Raw genomic sequence first — 20,452 nt, 5'->3', positions numbered from 1 at the left:
CAGCCCCGCCACCCCAGGGTCTGTGATGTGTGTGCAGTTACTCATGGGACAGACGAGGGTGAGAAGAGAAGGGGGAATCGGGGTCAGTAACAGCCCCGCCACCCCAGGGTCTGTGATGTGTGTGCAGTTACTCATGGGACAGACAAGGGTGAGGAGAGAAGGGGAATCAGGGTCAGTAACAACCCCTCCACCCCAGGGTCTGTGACGTGTGTGCAGTTACTCATGGGACAGACGAGGGTGAGGAGAGAAGGGGGAATCGGGGTCAGTAACAACCCCGCCACCCCAGGGTCTGAGACGTGTGTGCAGTTACTCATGGGACAGACGAGGGTGAGGAGAGAAGGGGGAATCGGGGTCAGTAACAACCCCGCCACCCCAGGGTCTGTGACGTGTGTGCAGTGCAGTTACTCATGGGGCAGACGAGGGTGAGGAGAGAAGGGGGAATCAGTGTCAGTAACAATCCCGCCACCCCAGGGTCTGTGATGTGTGTGCAGTTACTCATGGGTCAGACGAGGGTGAGGAGAGAAGGGGGAATCAGGGTCAGTAATAACCCTGCCACCCCAGGGTCTGTGACGTGTGTGCAGTTACTCATGGGTCAGACGGGGGTGCGGGGAGTAAGGAGGGACCAGAGCTGATAACAGCTTTAGCAGACAGCACCAATAGGTGACGTCCATGGGGGTCTATGGTTTGTCCATGAAATCTCAGGATGGGTGAGGAGTGTGAGGCAGGGCTAGATATTATGAGGGAAAGGGGAGAGAAGAGAAAATCTCTCTTGCTCTTATTTACACGTTCCTTCTCGTGCGTTTCTCAGTGGAGATACAGAATAGATAGCTTTCCTCATGGTCTCTATCCCAGTGCGAATCTATGGGATAGATATAGAAACCCGAGCTGCCCCCCCATCAGCATGATTGTGTATGAAGTTTATTCAGTGTTCACTGAAGACGGAACTGGAAAAGAAAGGAAAATTGGTTCTTACCTGCTAATTTTTGTTCCTGAAGCACCACGGATCAGTCCAGACGAGTGGGTTTATGTACCCTTACCAGCAGACGGAGGCAAAGATTGAGGCAATGCTACATAACCAGTATTGCCCTGTACCCAAGCCAAGATATCTAACTTAACAAACCTCTATACTCCTGGGGTGAACAGATACTTAAAGGTTGGAGCACCCTGAATAAAAGCTAGGCCCTCTCAATCTGACAGAATGCACATCTGAAACTATATACACTTCTCATTACTCTGAAAATATCACTTATCAGCTCAGCAACATCCAGAAGCGAGGAAAGTCTTTCAAAAAATGGGGATGAGTCTCTGGACTGATCCGTGGTACTTCAGAAAAGAAAATTATCATGTAAGAACCAATTTTCCTTTCTTGTTCGTACCCTGGATCAGTCCAGACAAGTGGGACCAGTCCAAGCCCACGAGGTTGCTTGCACCCTAAGTGGAATATGCTCTCAACCCCCTCCGGCACCGACCAGCCCTTACAGATGTAAGCCAAAGCTATTGTCTCTTTCAGCCATCAAGCAATAGTACACTTGGATGCCTAATTTCCTTTCTTAGCGTCACTGCACGGGAAAAAAAAGATGATCAGATCTCTGAAAGGCATTTTTGCCTTAAAACATTGCAAAAGAATTCTGCGCCTATCCAGCAAGTGAAGCTCCCTCGCCACAGGAGCATCCGCAGACAAATACAGCAAAGCTGGTAACTCAATCACCTGGTTAAGGCGAAAGGAAGAAACCACAGGCAAAAAAAGAAGGAACCGTATGTAAAGAAACCCTTTCTCTGAAAAACACAGGAAAGGGTCTTTATTCTTCAAAGCTTGCAGTTCGAAAATCTTTCTAGCTGAACAGATAGGCACCAGAGAACAGCCTTCAGGGTTAAGTCCTTTAGAGAAGCCCTCCTAACCGGTTCAAAGGGAGGACCACACAGCACCCGAAGAACCAAGTTCAGATTCCATGCTGGACAAATCTTCCGAATGGGAGGACTCAAACGTTTTGCCCCTTTGAGGAATCGAACCACATCCAGATGAGATGCCAACGGTGTTCCCTGAATCCTACCTCGAAGGGAACATAAGACTGCCACCTGAAACCAAAGGGAATTATAGGCCAAACTGTTAGTTAAACCGCTTTGCAAAAAGGCTATAATCTGCGGAACATCCACCTTCAAAGGCTGCACCTTGTTCTGCAAACTCCAGGATTCAAAGACTCTCCACACTCGGACATAAGCCAAAGACATGGAAGGCCATCTGACACCAAGTCGCAATCACAGGTTCTGAATAACCTTTCAAGCGGAGCCATTGTCTCTCAAAGGCCAAGCTGTTAGACAGAATTGATCCTCCCGTTCTGAAAATACGGGTCCCTGCTGCAACAGCCCCAAGAGAACGGGACTGTCCACTGCCAGAAAAAGAAGGTCCGCAAACCACAGCCAGCCCGGCCACTAGGGAGCCATCAGAATCATCCTGCCCGAATAAAGCTCGATGAGCCGCAGCACTCGACATACGAGAGGCCGCGATGGAAACATGTACAACAGGTATGTCAGCCAAGGAAGAACGAGAGTGTCGACGCCCGATCCAACATCCCTTCTGTGACTGAAAAAATGATCCATCTTTACATTTCCTGAAGTCGCCATGAGGCCCACCGCTGATCTGCCGTGGCCTGAGTCAAAGAGAAGGCCTCCGCCAACAACTCCCACTCCCCCAGATCCAGATGCTGCCTGCTGAGAAAGTCTGCTGGCACATTGTCCACTCTGGCCACATGGGAAGCTGCTACACTTGCCAGATGTTCCTCAGCCCAAACAAAAAGTTCTTGCACCTCCAGTGCTACTAGACGCCTCTTCGTTCTACCCTGGTGGTTGATATACACCACTGTCATCACATTGTCTGACAACACTCGCACTGCCTTGTCTTGAATGAGGGGGAGAAACTCCAGTAAGGCTCTTCGAACTGCCCTGGTTTCCAGCCAATTGATGGACTTCCTCTGAAGCCCACTGCCCCGGGCCGATTTTCCTTGAAGCATTGCCCCCCAACCAGAGAGGCTGACATCCGTGGTCCCCACCACCCAGTTGGCACTTCCCGGTCCATCCCTTTCTCGAGATTGTGCTGAGACGGCCACCATGAGAGACTGGAACTGGCATCCTCCTCTGGCAATGGCAAAGGAAGCTGAAATTCCTCCAAAAGTGGATTCCAACAGGATAACAGCGCCCTCTGCAGCAGACGCATATGAGCAAAGTCCCATGGAACTAACTCCAGCGTAGACACCATGGAACCCAGGATCTGCAAATAATCACGGACCCTGGGAACTGACAGATGCATCAGCTGAAGGACCTGACTTTGCAACTTGACTACCCGTTCCGTAGTCAGAACACCTTCCCCATCCGGTATCAAAGCATGCTCTCAGATATTCCAATAACTGGTTCAACTTTAAATGGCTCTTTGCCAGATTCGTCACCCGGCCCAATGAATCCAGGAGCTGCCGGACCTGCTGGACTGAGTGACAGCGCTCCATTTCTGAATTTGCCTGTACTAGCCAATTGACCAGGTACGGGAGCACTAGGATACCTTCCTTCCTGGGTGCCGCCGCCAATACCACCATCACCTTTGTGAACGTGTGTGGCGCAGCCGCCAACCCAAAGGGAAGGGCTCGAAATTGGAAATGTTCCCCCCAGGAACCTGAACCTCAGGAACTGTGGGTGTTCGACCCGAATGGGGATATGGAAATAAGCTTCTGACAAGTCCAATGACGCCAGAAACTCCCCTTTGCATACTGCCACTAACACTGTGCGTGTCTCCATCCAAAACTGCAGTACCCAGAGGGCAGCATTGACCTGCAGATTGAGAATGGGCCGAAAAACGCCTTCTTTTTTGGGCACCATGAAATACACAAGAGTATTTTCCCTGCCCCCTCTCCAGAGGGGGCATTGGAACAATGGTACGCAGGAACAGTAGCCTTGCAACATCTCCTGCACCACCTCTCACATGGCCCGGGAGACACAGTGGGAGATTACAAAGGTGTCCATGAGTGGATGAAAAAATTCCAAGGCATAGCTGTCTCTCATCACACCTCCAGGACCCACTGTTCTTGCCTTGCCTTGTGACCTACACACCTTCTGGCTTTGCCTTGCCTTGCTTTGTGATCTACCTACCTTCTAAGCTTTGTCTTGCCATGAGGCCTATGGGCCTTCTAGATTTGCCTTGAGGCTCTTGGGCCTATCTTGCTTTGTTCTCGGATAACTGGAGATGGGAGCATTCCTGCAGAACTGGAGATGATCAAATATAGTCCATCTTCATAAAAGTGATGGAAATCTGAGCTACTCTCCTTTTGAGATGAATAGGTTGATCTTGCCTCCATGGTATACAAATCTATCTCATGCATATTCATTATGGTATCCTGAAAACCTGGCCTGTTTGTGGCACTCGAGGACTGGAGTTTGCCATCCCTGTTCTAGAATGAGAGGTCATGAAATGAGGGTGAAAGGGGGTAGGAGTAATCTTAGGAAATATTTCTTTACAGAGAGCATGGTGGATGTGTGGAATGGCCTCCTAGTAGAGGTGGTGGAGACAAAAACAGTATCTGAATTCAAGAAAGCATGGGGATCGCTAAGGAGGTGATGAGAACTATAATGCTAAATTAATTGGGTGGATGGGCAGGCTGGATGGGCCATACGGTCTCTTCCTGCCGACCAAGCAATGCAAGCAGTGAGTCAAGGCCAAACTGGCCAGCTGGGTTTTTTTTCTCACTCTCCTGTCTGAAGAGATACCCAATGGAGAAGTGGATCCAGATCCTTGCTTTAGGGCAGCAGAAATTGCAGAGCACCAAACAGACTCAAACTGACCAGCAGCAGGCACTGCGAGAACAATTTGTGCAGCAAACCTTAAGTGTTAGCTCAGGTAGCACAGGCCATGCAGACCACAGGATGTGAGGCAACCAAATCTGTTGCCTCACATCCTGTTTAAAATAAAGATAGGTGAGAACCTGGAGGTCTTCCTGAGAAATGCCTGCCTTTTGACTTGGCCCAAAGCCAACTGGAACAGGTACTTGGCTAACTTACTCACGGGCAGAAGACAAGCGGCTTTACAAGCAGCCAACCCAGACGGGATGGCTACCTATGTGGAAGTCAAAGCTACTGTTCTGGAGAGAGCTGGGTATACCTCAGAAACCTAAAGGCGGCAGTTCCAGTGGCGATTCCTGCAGTCTGGGGCCTTTCCCTTAAGTCTGTTTCATTGCCTGAAGGATGCCAGCTGGAAGTGGTTATAGCCAGAGGCAAGGACTGGCCTCGAAGTAGCCAGACAGGTGATTCTGGAACAATTCTTAGATGGGCTTCACCAGCCTATGCGAAATTGGGTCCTCCGACACACAGGGCTCACATTGGAAAGAGCTCTAGCAGTGGCGTACGCCTTCCACCAGGCGCAGTTAATGACAGATGTGGTAAAGAGGCTAGAAAGACAGAGCTCACAAACTTCCTGGCGAAGCACAGAGAGCCAAGCTTCCCGGCAGTGACCCTCAGAAGCGGAGAGCTTGTCTTCTGTAACACAGTCTCTTCCACATGCTATAACTGTGGTCGGAGAGGTCATTTAGCAAAGGGACTGCCCATTTGAAGAGCCTGAAATTATGGATGTCAGCTTAATGACCCAGCCAATACTAGACGGTAAAGTCCGGGGATAAAAGAAAAACTCCAAAGCAGGAAAAATCCTCACCCTGAAAGAAGAAAACTACCTCAGGGACATCGAATCATCCCAGGAATGAAACACTGGACAATTTTTCCTTCTGTACCCTCTGTGTGGGGGAATCAGGAGGAGCGCTGTGCATTTAGAAAGGCAGAAAAACAAGAGCCCTTGATGAGAATGTGTAAAGGCACAGTGGGCATGCTCTTTCTGTAAAGCACGGACCATAATGGTCAGACGACCTGGAGAAACAGCGCAAGAAAGAGCAGGGGGCAATAACAGAACCCCAGAATGAGAAGGAAAAATGGGCAAACACATTCGCAAAGCTACAAAATTGTAGTTTAGTGGATTTCCCTCATCAGAGCTGCAAGGGGTTTGTGATCCAGGTGGAACTGGACAAAGTCCTTACCCAAGCATTGGTGGATTTAGGGTCTGACAAGACTCTTGTTCGTGAGGATCTCCTCCAAAAATAGTGCATCAATCACAAGGAAAAAGAGACAGTTACCTGTGTACATGGGACAAACAGGAATAGCCAACCAGTCAGGATCTGCTGATGAGCATGGCAGGTCAAGCCATTATGGAAGCGGGAGACCTTCCTGAGCTCCCATACCCGGTTATTCTGGGACGTGATTGTCCCGTTTATGACCCCGTAGGCCCAGCTGACAGGGAATCAGGGGAGCCCACTAAGGGCTGGGAATTAGCCTGGCCACGGCTGAATGCCCAGCCTGACAAGGCCGAGCTGAGGCGGAGGGTATTTGATGGAGAATGTAAGGAACTCCCTCAAAACACCTTAAAGGACTGGACACAGCTATCTGTAGTGATCCTTCTTACGTCCCACCCCAGCAAGGGATTCTGGGATACGCTGGATCACTGCAAGCAGGGATAAGAGACCAGGGCCAGAGGGATGAGGAGGCCCAGGGAAAGAGACAGAAGCCTGGAGAATAGGAACTTAAGTTTCAATTATTTTGTTGAAGTGCACAAATCAGTAGCTTGTTTTGTTTACTATTGCGTAACAATAAAGAGCTTATAAAGATTGTTGCTAGAGTCCAGCCTGGAGTCTGTTCACTGGCTAGTCCTGACTGCTCGGCATCACAGCCTCCCCTACATAAGAACATGCCATACTGGGTCAGACCAAGGGTCCATCAAGCCCAGCATCCTGTTTCCAACAGTGGCCAATCCAGGCCATAAGAACCTGGCAAGTACCCAAACACTAAGTCTATTCCATGTAACCATTGCTAATGGCAGTGACTATTCTCTAAGTGAACTTAATAGCAGGTAATGGACTTCTCCTCCAAGAACTTATCCCTATCTCGCCTTTCCTCTAGCATGTACACGTTTAGATCCTTAAGTCTGTCCCCATATATTTTAGGATGAAGTCCACTCACCATTTTATCAGCCTCCCTCTGGACAGACTCCCTCCTGTTTCTATCCATGTGAAGGTGGGGTCTCCAGACCTGTACTCAGTATCCCATGTGAGGTCTCACCAGGGACCTATACAGGGGCAGTGTCACCTCCCTTTTCCTGCTGAGCAGTCCTCTCCCTGTGCAGCCAAGCAGCTTTCTGGCTTTTACTATTGCTTTATCCACCTGCTTGGCCACCTTTAGATCATGAGAAACAATCACCCCAGATCCCGCTCTTCCTGTGTACTCAGAAGAATTTCACCTGCAATACTGCACCTCTCCCTTGGGTTTTTGCGTCCTAAATGCATTTTTTTAGCATTAACTCTTAGCTGCTAGACCTTAGACCATTCCTTGAGCTTCTCTTCATCTCTCCTCATGTTTTCCACTCCTTCCTGGCTGTCCACCCTGTTACAGATTTTGGAACCATTGGCGGAAAGACACATTTTTCCCCGACAGCCTTTCCATTATGTTGAAAAGAACGGGTCCAAGGATCCCTTGCAGTGGTTGAGAGAGACTACAGCAGTCTTTCAGATGCTGTTCCCCTCAGGGCTCACAATCTAAGTTTGTCCTGATTCAAGGCAGGGTGAAGTGAAGGAGCAGCAGTGGGATTTAACCCTGGCTTCCCTGGTTCACAGCCCGCTGCTCTAACCTCCCTGGCTACCAGAAGATATGAAGCAGGCACCTGCCACATCTTCATCCTTGGAGACGCTTGAACTGGAAAAGCCACATAATCTGAAGGAGCCCAAAGACATCTCTCTTTGTTCCGTTTCCTTACAGACATTGATTGCCAGCCTATCCAGAAATCTGGAGTAGCAGAGATCCTCCGATGGAGAGGTAAGCTGAAGCAAGTCTGGAATCCTCTGTCTGCTGACCAGTGAGCCACGACCCCAATGATGAGAAAACTGAGCGAGGCAGAGACGTCCAGGGGTCTGGAGGCGAAATGTCCCACTCCTTCACCCTCTGCACTCTCACTACCATACACAAATCCATTTACTCCCAGAACTCCCTCTGGTTGGACATACCCTTCAGTGCTGTCCAACAGAACCGACCTATTAGATCAATTCACAAAGGTACTTTGCACGTTCCTTCCTTAAAAATTGCTCATCTCTCTGCTATCAGGGAACGAGAACTGTCCATTGCTGGCCCTACTTGCTGGAACTCCATGCCCATGAAGCTCCGCATTGAATCTTGCCCAAACAAATTTAGAAAGCAATTAAAAACCTGGCTGTTTCACCAGGCCTACCCAGATTAGCTTATTCTTCATCCTCTTCCCTACCCTCTCGGTCCTGCTCTCCTAGCCCCTTTCTCCCCTTTGATTTTCTCTGTTCCACACACCTCTATGAGGCAGGTCCCTCGTTGTATCCATCCTGAATACTTTCAGCTTAATCCTTCAAATCAATTGGAACTTCCAATATTTGAGCTATGTAACTTCGTCATTTAACACTACCTGTGATCTTTTGTTATTTTATGTAATGTTGCCTCACGTAACGTTGCTTCCTGTTTATCCCGCTCCATGTAATGTTGCTTTATATACTGTTGCTTCTTGCAAATTTGATTATATGTACAGCTGTTGTAAGCTTTGTTGATTAATGTAATTGTGTCATTTAATCTATGGTTGAATTTTGCTACTTTAACTCAGTTTTTAAATCTGTATCCTCATAGCCTGTCTTTGGTTATTGTTATCCTGTTTTCCCCCTATCCCTTGTTATACTGTATTTTCCACACCTTTTGTTAAAATGTGAACTGGCATGATGTTTCTGACGAATGCTGGTATATAAAAGCAGTTAAATTAAATTAAATTGAGAAAGATATTACCCTGTTTCATTTTATCATCATCTGTCATAAACAGGAGACTGGTAAGATGGCAGGCTACAAATATTGTAAATAAATAAAATTCCTCAAAGTGAGGGCTTACTCCCAGTGCTGGAAGCTCTCAGGGCGAGGTCCCTGTCCCCGAGAGACCAGAAGAAGCCTCACTATGTGGGAAAATGTCCTTCATCTTAGATAAGCGAGGTTCTGATCTCCCAATTCTGTTTCAGGGCTCAAGGAGGCAAAGCCATTTTTCACTGATAACTGGGCTGGCGTTCAGAGGTGCTGGTAAAGCAGAAGGGGAATCAGGTGCCAGGAAGCCCTCCTCACCACACAGGCTGCTGGCTGCGAGGAGCTCCGTGCTGGCTGCTTCAGCAGCTCCTGTTCACCATCATCTCACTCCAAAGACGGCGCTGGCTCCTTCCACACCAATTCCTTGGAAGACTCCCTCGAGCTCCGCACTAACAGCACAAGATGCTGCCTTGTTTGGCCCCGGGACAGGAGGAAAACAAACGACTCAGCACAATGGGGATCCCCAGCACCACGGGCAAGGATGGCACCTGTGCTGGTGACGTCAGGACCTGCCTCATCATTGAGGAGAAACCTGCACCAACGGCGCTGGCCTTGTCTTCGGCTTGGAGAGCCCAGCAGGGGGTTCCCCATGCTGTTTCAGTGCTTTCCTCGGCATCTCCTCCAGCACCACAGGCGTCTGTGCTATAAACCCCTGAGACAGATCTGGAGGCCGGCGCTGTGGGAGGGGGGCTTCCTGTGCTTGTGTGATTGAGAGTGGGATACTTCCGGCCTTGACTTGTGCTGCCACCGTCCTCCTGGATCCTCAGCCTCGCGTCAGGGCTTAGGGATTTCACTCGCGCACGCCCTTCTCAGGACCTCTGTTTTCCAGGGGCAGTGCTGCTGTGATCCAGGCTCAAACAGCAGCAGCAGCAGCAGGAGAGTGCAGCTGTGATGCACATCTGTAACCCAGATGCGCTTCTCCACGCTTCTCAGCGTCTTTAACTTTTCTTCTTCAACTGAAAAGTTCTGGGCGAGCAGATACAAAGGGCACCAGCACAAAATATTCAAGCAAGGCGGCAGTTCCAGGCACCAGGCAGAAATAAATATTGGGCCAGATTAAAAAACTGAGGGGCTGTGGAGGCAGCGTGCGCGCGGAGTAACGTCTTTACTGAGCTCTGGGAGAGCTGGGTCCCTGTCGGCACCATCGGGCGATGTCAGACTGCTTCCACTCATCCTACTGATGGACACAGCACTGCACAATGGTGATAAAGAGTTCCCTCCCCAAGGAGCTTATAATCTAAGTGGGTACCTGAGGCAATGGGAGAAAAGGCAGCTCGCCCAAGGTCACTGGGAGATTGCACCCCTGAACGGGAGCCACAGGGTCCGAGAGGTGTGTGCTAATCCCCTGCCTGCCTCACACGCTTGCAGGATATTTGTGAACAGCAGGGCACAGGGGATACAGGCTGGGGGTCTCACCTGCAGTCTCTTCATAGCCTCTGAGTCTTGGTCCGCCTTCACTTTGCAGGCCACGAGAAGCTGTGCCGTGGATGCCGCCACCTGCTTGGCGGAGGAGATGAGCTTCTCTTCACTTGCATGGCCTTGCACGGCAGCGTTAGCAGCTTCGCACAGGTTATTGGTGGCTGCGGCCACCATCCGGGCCTGTCATGGAGGAAAACAATTACACGCTTACTGATTCCTGACTGCAAACGATTCAGAGACTGGAAAGCAAGCATCCTGGGTACTTACTGCAGAGATAAGACCCTGAGACCACTGCCCGTCATCCACTGCGTTGGCAGGAATAGCACCGACCTGTCAGAGGGAAGTTAAAGAGGAGAACCGTGAGTCAGGAATGTCATCCTCCTCCTTCACCCCGGCGGGCTGAGAACCAGGGAAGTCCCAATCCCCTCCTTATGATTACAAACTTTGATTTTAAGCCTTTGGGGGCAGGGACCTACCAACTGCATTTAAATATGTAACTCAGGATTTGGATTGAATTACTCATAACATTACTTGTATTTATGCTTAACACTAGTTCTCTCCTTCCCTTTCCTCTCCCCACACGTCCAGCATCCCCCTCCTCTCTCATTCCTCCCTTCCCTCTCCCCACCACACAGCCAGCATCCCCTGCCAAAGGGCTCAGCACCACCAGCTTCTCCCTCCTCCTCTCTCATTCCTCCCTTCCCTCTCCCCACCACACAGCCAGCATCCCCTGCCACAGGGCTCAGCCCCTCCAACTTCCCCCTCCTCTCTCTCATTCCCCCCTTCCCTCTCCCCACCACACAGCCAGCATCCCCTGCCACAGGGCTCAGCCCCTCCAACTTCCCCCTCCTCTCTCTCATTCCCCCCTTCCCTCTCCCCACCACACAGCCAGCATCCCCTGCCACAGGGCTCAGCCCCTCCAGTTTCCTCCTCCTCACTCTCATTCCCCCCTTCCCTCTCCCCACCACACAGCCAGCATCCCCTGCCACAGGGCTCAGCACCTCCAGCTTCTCCCTCCTCCTCTCTTATTCCCCCCTTCCCTCTCCCCACCACACAGCCAGCATCCCCTGCCACAGGGCTCAGCACCTCCAGCTTCTCCCTCCTCCTCTCTCATTTCCCCCTTCCCTCTCCCCACCACACAACCAGCATCCCCTGCCACAGGGCTCAGCCCCTCCGGCTTCCCCATCCTCTCTCTCATTCCTCCCTTCCCTCTCCCCATCACACAGCCAGCATCCCCTGCCACAGGGCTCAGCACCTCCAGCATCCCCCTCCTCTCTCTCATTCCTCCCTTCTCTCCCCACCACAAAGCCTGCATCCCCTGCCACAGGGCTCAGCACCTCCAGCTTCTCCCTCCTCTCTCATTCCCCCCTTTCCTTCCCCCACCACACAGCCAGCATCCCCTGCCACAGGGCTCAGCACCTCCAACTTCTCCCTCCTCTCTCTCACTAAATGCACCTACCTTGCCTTGTGCCACCAACTCTCTCTGTGCAGCTGATGCTGCCTTCACCAATGCACTGGTGGCTGCAGCAATGGACTTGGCTGCCTCAAGGATTTGCTCTTCAAAATTCAGGCTCTCATCTGCTTGCTAAAACAAGTAGGAAAGTGTTACTCCTTGCATTTAAAACCTGCAATGTATAACTGGTTTTTCAACACGATTATCTGAACACACACAGACCTCCTTTCTCCCTACATCTCCTCCAGAACAGAGCTGTAGTATTAAGAGATACTCTCTGCACCAAAGGCTGCACAGTCAAAGAAAAAGGAAAATTGCTTCTTACCTGATAATTTTTGTTCCTGTAGTACCACGGATCAATCCAGACTCCTGGGTTTTGCCTCCCCACCAGCAGATGGAGACAGAGAAATTTTGATGGACTCTGCCATAAATACCAGATGCCACCTACAGTCCGTCGGTATTACTCAGTCAGAATAGCACAAAACCAAACTAACCATATACAGTAACCTAACCCGGATCACTAACTCCCAAGTGGGAACAGAACCCGTAAGGCACGGAAAACAAAGATCTGCAGCTCCAATCAAAGAAAACAACTGAAACAAGCGGACTCTCCATTGCCTGCGAATGCCAAATGGGCGGGAATCTGGACTTATCCATGGTACTACAGGAACGAAAATTATCAGGTAAGAACCAATTTTCCTTTCCCTGTATGTACCCGGATCAGTCCAGACTCCTGGGATGTACCAGAGCTACCTTACCTGGCATGGGATCCGGAGAGGCCTGCTCTCAGAACCTTTTCTTCAAATCCCCCCCGCACCGGGGTCCTGGACATCCAACTGCTAGTGTCTTTCAAAGGTATGAACGATTTCCAGGTAGCCGCTCTGCAAATCTCCTGTGGTGAAATTTGCTGACATTCCGCCCACGCCACTGCTTATGCACAAGTAGAATGTGCCCGCAGCCCATCAAGTAAAGATTTGCCCTTCAACAAGATTGCTGAATGGATAGCTTCCTTCAACCATTGGGCAATAGTGGTCTTTGATGTTACGTTACCTCTTTTAGGGCCACTCCATAGTACAAAGAGATGATCTGAGACTCGAAAACTATTGGTAACATCCAGATAACGCAGCAACGACCTTCGAACATCCAATTTCTTTAAGTCTCTGTAGAAAGGATCTGCCCGATCCAGGTCTGAAAAAGAGGGAAGCTCCACAGACTGATTCAAATGAGAGGAGACCATCTTCGGAAGGAAGGAAGGGACCATCCACTAGGATACACCAGAATCCAACATCCTCAGAAAGGGTTCCCGGCATGACAGTGCCTGAAGCTCAGACACCCACTGAGCGGATGAAATTGACACCAAAAACACCACCTTTGGTGTGAGATCTTTCAACGTTGCCCATTTTAAAGGTTCAAACAGCACAGTACCCAAGGCCGGAAGTACCGAATTGAAATTCCAAGACTTACAAGGAGATCTCATCGGTGGACGCAAATGCTTGTGCCAGAAGAAATCGAGAAACATCCAGATGCATAGCTAATGGAACTCCCTGAATTTTGCCATGTAAACAACCTAGCGCTGCAACCTGTACCCGCAAGGAACTACATGATAATCCCTTAGCCAAGCCAGCTTGAAGGAAACACAAAATATCCAGCATGGACGCTCGTGTAGGCAGAATCTCCCTGTCCACCCAAGAAGTCTCAAACCCTTCCATACGCGTACATAAGATAGAGACATAGAAGCCTTATGAGAGCGCAAGAGTGTAGATACCACTGCGTCGGAATAGCCCTTGCTCTTCAGACGCTGCCTCTCAAAAGCCATGCTGCTAGACAAAAGCGATCGACCTGGTCGAAACAGACAGGTCCTTGATGAGGTAGGTCCGGGAGATCTGGAAACCGCAAAGGACCCTGCACAGCGAGACTGACCAGATCCGCAAACCATGGATGACGTGGCCACTCGGGAGCCACTAGGATTACTTCAGATGGGTGTAGCTCTATCCTTCGGAGTATCTTCCCGATTAGAGGCCAAGGCGGGAAGACATACAGCAACACATCCGTCGGCTAGGGAAGTACCAGAGTGTCTACTCCCTCTGCACCTGTGTCCCTGCAGCGAGCAAAGAAGCATAGGGTTTTGGAATTCTGGAATGTCGCCATCACATCCATGCAGGGCGTTCCCCACGTGTTGCAGATGAGTTGAAAGGCTCCCTTGGCCAGTTCCCACTCCCCGGGATCGAGACGATGTCGACTTAGAAAATCCGTATGAACGTTATTGACCCCCGCAATACCGACCAGGTACTGTTCTGTCCAGCTGATCAGCAGACGAGCCTTTAACACCACCGGCTGACGCTTGAAACCCGCCCTGGCAATTGATGTAGGCAACCGTGGTCGCATTGTCAGATAGAACTCTGACCGACTTCCCCCTGATGAGCAGGAGAAAGGCCTGTAATGCCAGACGCACTGCCCTGGTCTCCAGGCGATTGATGAACCATTGTGACTCCTCTTGGGACCACTGCCCTTGTACCAATTGGCATAGACAAACTGCTCCCCAACCGGAGAGGCTGGCATCCGTAATCACCGCCGTCCATTCTGGGACAACCAAGGGGACGCCATGGCTCAAGTTGTCCGAAAGAAGCCACCAATCCAAACTGGCCTTGGCTGCGTCCGGCAACGGTAACGGCAGATAAAATTGCTCGGAAACTGGATTCCAGCGAGAAATCGATTGCAATGGCCGCATGTGAGCGAAGGCCCATGAAACCAGCTCCAGGGTCGAAGTCATGGACCCCAGAACTTGCAAATAATCCCAAACCTTCGGGGGATATTTGGACAAGAAGGCTCTTACCTGCCCTTGTAATTTGACAATATGGTCCGCTGTGAGGAAGACTCTGCCCTGCTGGGTGTCAAACAAAGCTCCCAAAAACTCCAGGGATTGGGAGGGAAGATGACAACTCTTGGACTGGTTGACCACCCAACCGAGTGCACCCAGCAGTTGAAGTAAGCAGTCTATCACCTCCTTTCAAAGCTCCTCCAACTTTGCCCGAATCAGCCAATTGTCCAAATATGGATGCACCAAATATCCTTCCCTGTGTAGCTGTGCAGCCGCTACAACCATGATCTTGGTAAACGTTCTGGGTGGCAAGACCGAAGGGCAGAGCCTGAAACTGGTAATGCTGCCCTAGAACGGAAAAACGCAGAAACTTCTGGTGATCGGCTCTGATCCAGACGCGTAAATTCGCCTCCGTCAGATCCAGGTATACTAGAAACTCCCACACTGAAGCAATCACCGACCGTAATGTCTCCATGCGGAAGCGTGGAATCCGAAGACATCTGTTGACCCGCTTTAGATTGAGAATGGGCCCGAAGGTTCCCTCCTTTTTTGGAACCACAAAATAAATGGAGTAGCGACCTCGGTGATGTTCTGCTGGAGGAACGGGGACAATAGCTCCGAGATCGAGAAGACGCTGAAGAGTCTCCCTTACCGCTCGACGCTTGGTTGCATAGCCGCAGGGAGAGACCAGAAACTGAGGGTGCGGCCGTCGTGCAAAATATAACGCGTAGCCGTGTCTTATCACAGATAGGACCCATTGGTCTGTCGTGAGTTTGGCCCACTCCTCGTAAAAGAGAGGCAGCCTGTCCCCTATCACCGGTATGGAGGAGTGGACCAGCTGCCCATCATTGTGAAGGCTTTCCAGATGGCGCGGACTGGGTATTACCAGGTCTACTGAATCGTCGGCTGCGAAAGGACTGAAGCCATGACTGCTGCCTGTTGAGGTTTTGAGAAACAGAGGAGATGGGATGTCGAGATGTCAGAGATCTTTGACCCCCACGAAACAGAGATCTGGCCATAAAAGACCCTCTAGACCTCGGCCTGTCCTCAGGCAGGCGATGTACCTTATTTTCACCGAGTGATTGTATCAAATCCTCCAACTCCTTGCCAAAGAGCAATTTGCCCTTGAAAGGCAGAGAACCCAACTGGGACTTAGAAGAGACACCTGCCGCCCAGTTGCGCAACCACAACAGACGATGCGCCGAAATAGCGGAAACCATGGTTTTGGCTGAAGTGCGGAGTAAATCATGGAAAGCATCGGCACTATAAGCAATGACAGACTCCAGGCGCCCCGCCTGGAGGGCTTCCTCCTCCGCCAATGCCTCGTTGGCCAGCAGCTGCTGAACCCAGCGAAGGCCCACTTGCAAAGCAAAATTGCTACACATAACTGCGCGAGCTCCAAGCGCTGAGACTTCGAAAATCTTCTTGAGCTGAATTTCCAGCTTGCGATCCTGCAAGTCCTTGAGGGCAGTTGCGCCAGTAACCGGAATGGTGGTCTTTTTAGTAACAGCCGAAACTGCCGAATCCACCTTGGTGAGCCGAAGAAGCTCCAAAGCCTCCTCTGGTAAAGAGGTAAAGAGGTAAAGACTTCTGGTAAAGAGGTAAAGACTTCTCCTCAACAGTCTAACCCTTGTACTCAATGCTTCGAAAACAGAATTCCTGCTCATATCACCGGAAAACAATAACACACTTCCTAAACCACCCACACTCCTTCAAACAACCCACGTAAGAGACTTAGGAGCCATCCTAGACAATCGTCTCAACCTCAAAACATTCATTAACCAAACCACCAAAGATTGCTTCTACAAATTACATATCCTGAAAAGAATAAAACCGCTGTTTCACACTCAGGACTTCAGAACAATCTTGCAAGCAATAATCTTTTCCAAACTAGATTATTGCAACTCATTACTATTAGGCCTCCCAGCTTCTTACACCAAACCTTTACAAATGGTTCAGAACTCTGCAGCCAGAGTCCTTACAAATTCCAGGAAAATTGACCACATTTCACCTATTCTCAAAAACCTCCATTGGCTTCCGATCCACTATAGAATCATGTACAAAACCATTAACATCATTTACAAAACTATCAACCAACACACGCAACTCGACCTACAAATACCACTTAAAAAATTCACCTCCACCAGGCCTATCAGGGAACACTACAAAGAGTCACTCCAAATTCCAAAGGCCAAAACCTACCAACATAAATCCTTGAGTCTCAGAGCCTTCTCATCAGCAGGTCCAGCTCTCTGGAACTCGATCCCACCTGATTTGAGACAAGAGCCATGCTCTTTAACATTTAGGAAAAGACTAAAAACTTGGCTTTTCAAAAAAGCATTTCCAAGCCTTGAATAAACCTCCTCTCACTAACACTAACTCGTATGCAATAATGGAATGTAAACACGAATCAACCAACCTCAAACCCTCTCTCACTAATTCCTTCTGAATATTTATCATACTATTACCATTCACAACTGTGTCATATTTATTCATTTGATTACCTATGTACCGTTTCATAGTCTTATTTTTTCACTTGCTATTCTAATGTATCAATAGGCTGAAATGTAAATATTGTGCTGTTCAATTTCTCCCCTTCCATCCCAAGTTTATTTTCCTTGTTTTTTGTAACTTTCCCTCTCCCTTTTTCTGATTCACTGTATTTAAAGTTCAAGGTTCTTATTGAAAATATTGTTTTTTACGTTACGTTATGCTTTACACTCCTTGTTATTTGTAAACCGGGTTGATGTGATGCCTATCATGAAACTCGGTATAACAAAAACAATAAATAATAATAATAATAATAAAGGATACAGCTTATCCATAGCTTTTGGCCACCTTCAGCCCCAAGTCAGGGGTATTCCACTCCCGGAAGAGTAAATTGATGGCTGAAAAGTGAAAAGGAAAAGAGGAAGGCAGACCCCGTAAGCCCAACATGACTGGATCCATAGTCCCCAGCCGGGATTCCTCCTGGGGAGTCAATACCCAGTTCCTGAAGAATCGCAGGGATGAGAGGGCCCAACTCATCCTTATGAAAAAGCCTGACCACCTTGGGATTGTCGCTATCTGCTCCATGAGATCCCCGCAGACCTCCCTGCGCTGGATTTGTTTCCCCCTCCACTCCCCTCGGGGGCTGGGAAGGTAACTGCAGATCTTCCTGTTCCTCAGAGTCTGAAGAAAAATCCGAAACAGCCTGATGTGCCCCAAACCTCAAAGGCTTTTGCACCTGAGGGCGAAGGGAGGTTCACACAGAGCTTTAAGAACAAGATTAAGATTCCAGGACGGACAAGATTTCCCAACTAGAGGATGAAGATTCATCGTACCTCTAAAAAAACGAACCACGTCCTGATGAGTCGAAATAGAGGAACCTTCAATTTTGCCACGGAGAGAGCCCAGTGCTGCTACCTGCACTTTAAGAGAATTTTCCTTAAAGAAAGATAATATTTAGGAATTAAGGCCCTAAGAGGGTGAATTCCCCTTACAGAACACCAGGACCCAAAAATCTTCCATACCCGAACATAAGAGAGGTTAGTAGACTTCCTTCTAGATGGTAATATTGTGGTGACTAATGAGTCCGCGTAACCTTTCCTTTTCAAACGCCTCCTCTCAAAAGCCATGCTGCTAGACAAAAGTGAGCAGCCTGGTCAAAAAATATAGGACCCTGTCGAAGAAGACACATCAGGTGGCCAAAGCGGGCTGACCACCACCAAGTTGACCAGATCCGCAAACCACGGACATCAAGGCCACTCCAGAGCCACCAGAATCACCTCTCCGCAATGCTTTTCTATGCAACGTAGAGCCTTGCCCACCAGCGATCATGGAGGAAAAACATATAGTAGAACTCCCTGAGGCCATGGTAGAACCAGGGCGTCGACCCCTTCGGCCCCGTACTGTCTTTGGTGACTGAAGAATCGGAAGGCCTTGGCATTCTGAGAGGTCACCATAAGGTCGACGTGAGGTAGACCCCAACGATCTTGAATTAACTACATGGCTGTCTCAGAGTTCCCACTTGCCTGGATCCAAGTGTGTGTGTCTCAAGAAATCCGCCTGAACATTCTCTGTTCCTACGATGTGGGATGCCACTAATCTCTCTAGATGTCGTTCCGCCCAGAGCACCAACCTTTGTGCCTCTAGAGCCACTGCCTTGCTTTTGGTTCAGTAGTAATGGCAGAAACTCCTTCAAGGCCAAGCGAACCACCCTGGTCTCTAGACGGTTGATAGACCACGCAGACTGTTGTGGACCAGGATCCCTGAACCGAATGGGACTGACAAACTACTCCCCAACCAGAGAGACTAGCATCTGTAGTAACCACCATCCAATAGGGAACTTCGAGGTCCACTCCCCAACTGAGACTGGAAATATGAAGCCACCATGACAGACTGTCTCTCGGCAAACCCTCGAGAGGTAAGCGGATACGATATTCTTCCAATACTGGCTTCCAGCAGGACAACAATGCCGTCCGTAGTGGTCTCATATGGGAAAACGCCCAGGGAAGCAAGTCCAGCATGGAGGCCATCGAGCAGAGTACCCGTAAGTAGTCCCAGACCTTGGGTACCTGCAACCGCAAAAACCTGCGGATCTGGGTCTGAAGTTTCAAGATTCGATCTTGAGAGAGAAAGACTCTGCCTCTTAGGGATGTGAATCGTTTTTTGACGATTTAAAACAATCGTCAGATATATTTTAAATCGTCAAAAATCGTTAAGAGTCGCGATACAATAGAAATTCCCCTGATTTATCGTGAAAAATCATAAATCGGGGGAGGGCGGGGAAAACCGGCACACCAAAAAAACCCCTAAACCCACCCCGACCCTATAAAACGAATCCCTTACCTTCCCCCACCCTCCCGAACCCCCCCCAAAGCTTTTTACGAGTACCTGGTGGTCCAGTGGGGGCGCGGGGACCGATCTCCCGCTCTCGGTCCAGCGGCGCCATTTTGACTGCCACTCAAAAATGGCGCCGATGGCCCAATAAAAAAAACCCCACCCGACCCTTTAAAAACGACTCCTTAGCTTCCCCCACCCTCCCGAGCCCTCCAAAACATTTTAAATTTACCTGGTGGTTTAGTGGTGGTCCCGGGAGCGATCTCCCGTTTTCAGGCCGTCGGTTGCCACTCATAAAGATGGCACCGATGGCCCTTTGCCCTTACCAAATGACAGGGTATCCGTGCCATTGGCCGGCCCCTGTCACATGGTAGGAGCACTGGCTGGCCGCCGCCGTATTTAAAGATGGCCACCGCCGTAAAGATGGCCGCCACCATTGTAAAGATGGCCACCGCCGTTGTAAAGATGGCCGCCACCATCTTTAAAGATGGCACCGGCCATCCAGTGCTCCTACCATGTGACAGGAGCCGGCCAATGGCACGGATACCCTGTCACATGGTAAGGGCAAAGGGCCATTGGCGCCATCTTTATGAGTGGCAGCCGACGGCCCGAGAACGGGAGATCGCTCCCGGGACCACCACTAGACCACCAGGTAAATTTAAAATGTTTTGGGGGGCTCGGGAGGGTGGGGGAAGCTAAGGAGTCGTTTTTAAAGGGTCGGGTGGGGTTTTTTTTATCGGGCCATCGGCGCCATTTTTGAGTGGCAGCCAAAATGGTGCTGATGGACCGAGAGCGGGAGATCGGTCCCCGCGCCCCCACTGGACCACCAGGTACTCGTAAAAAGCTTTGGGGGGGTTCGGGAGGGTGGGGGAAGGTAAGGGGTTAATTTTAAAGGGTCGGGCCTCACTAAAAAAAAAAATAACAATGTGAATCGGAACCAATTCCGATTCACATCACCCACGATCAGATTTTTTCCCCCCTCTAGCCGAACCCGATCGTTAAGACGA

General features: G+C 49.9%; 1 protein-coding gene across 1 annotated transcript in view; it reads right to left on the bottom strand.

The window, feature by feature from the left end:
• Nucleotides 1-20,452, bottom strand: part of LOC115079620 (talin-1-like) — a 480,705-nt gene that overhangs the window by 10,468 nt on the left and 449,785 nt on the right. Inside the window, 3 exon segments of the mRNA XM_029583330.1 lie at nt 10,351-10,533; nt 10,621-10,683; nt 11,813-11,938. Of these exon segments, the coding sequence (XP_029439190.1) occupies nt 10,351-10,533; nt 10,621-10,683; nt 11,813-11,938 (372 nt within the window).

Source organism: Rhinatrema bivittatum, chromosome 1, assembly GCF_901001135.1.
Source record: "Rhinatrema bivittatum chromosome 1, aRhiBiv1.1, whole genome shotgun sequence".
Classification (NCBI taxonomy): domain Eukaryota; kingdom Metazoa; phylum Chordata; class Amphibia; order Gymnophiona; family Rhinatrematidae; genus Rhinatrema; species Rhinatrema bivittatum.
The sequence above is the reverse complement of the archived record's forward strand: the minus strand, read 5'-3'. Positions and strand labels throughout refer to the sequence as shown.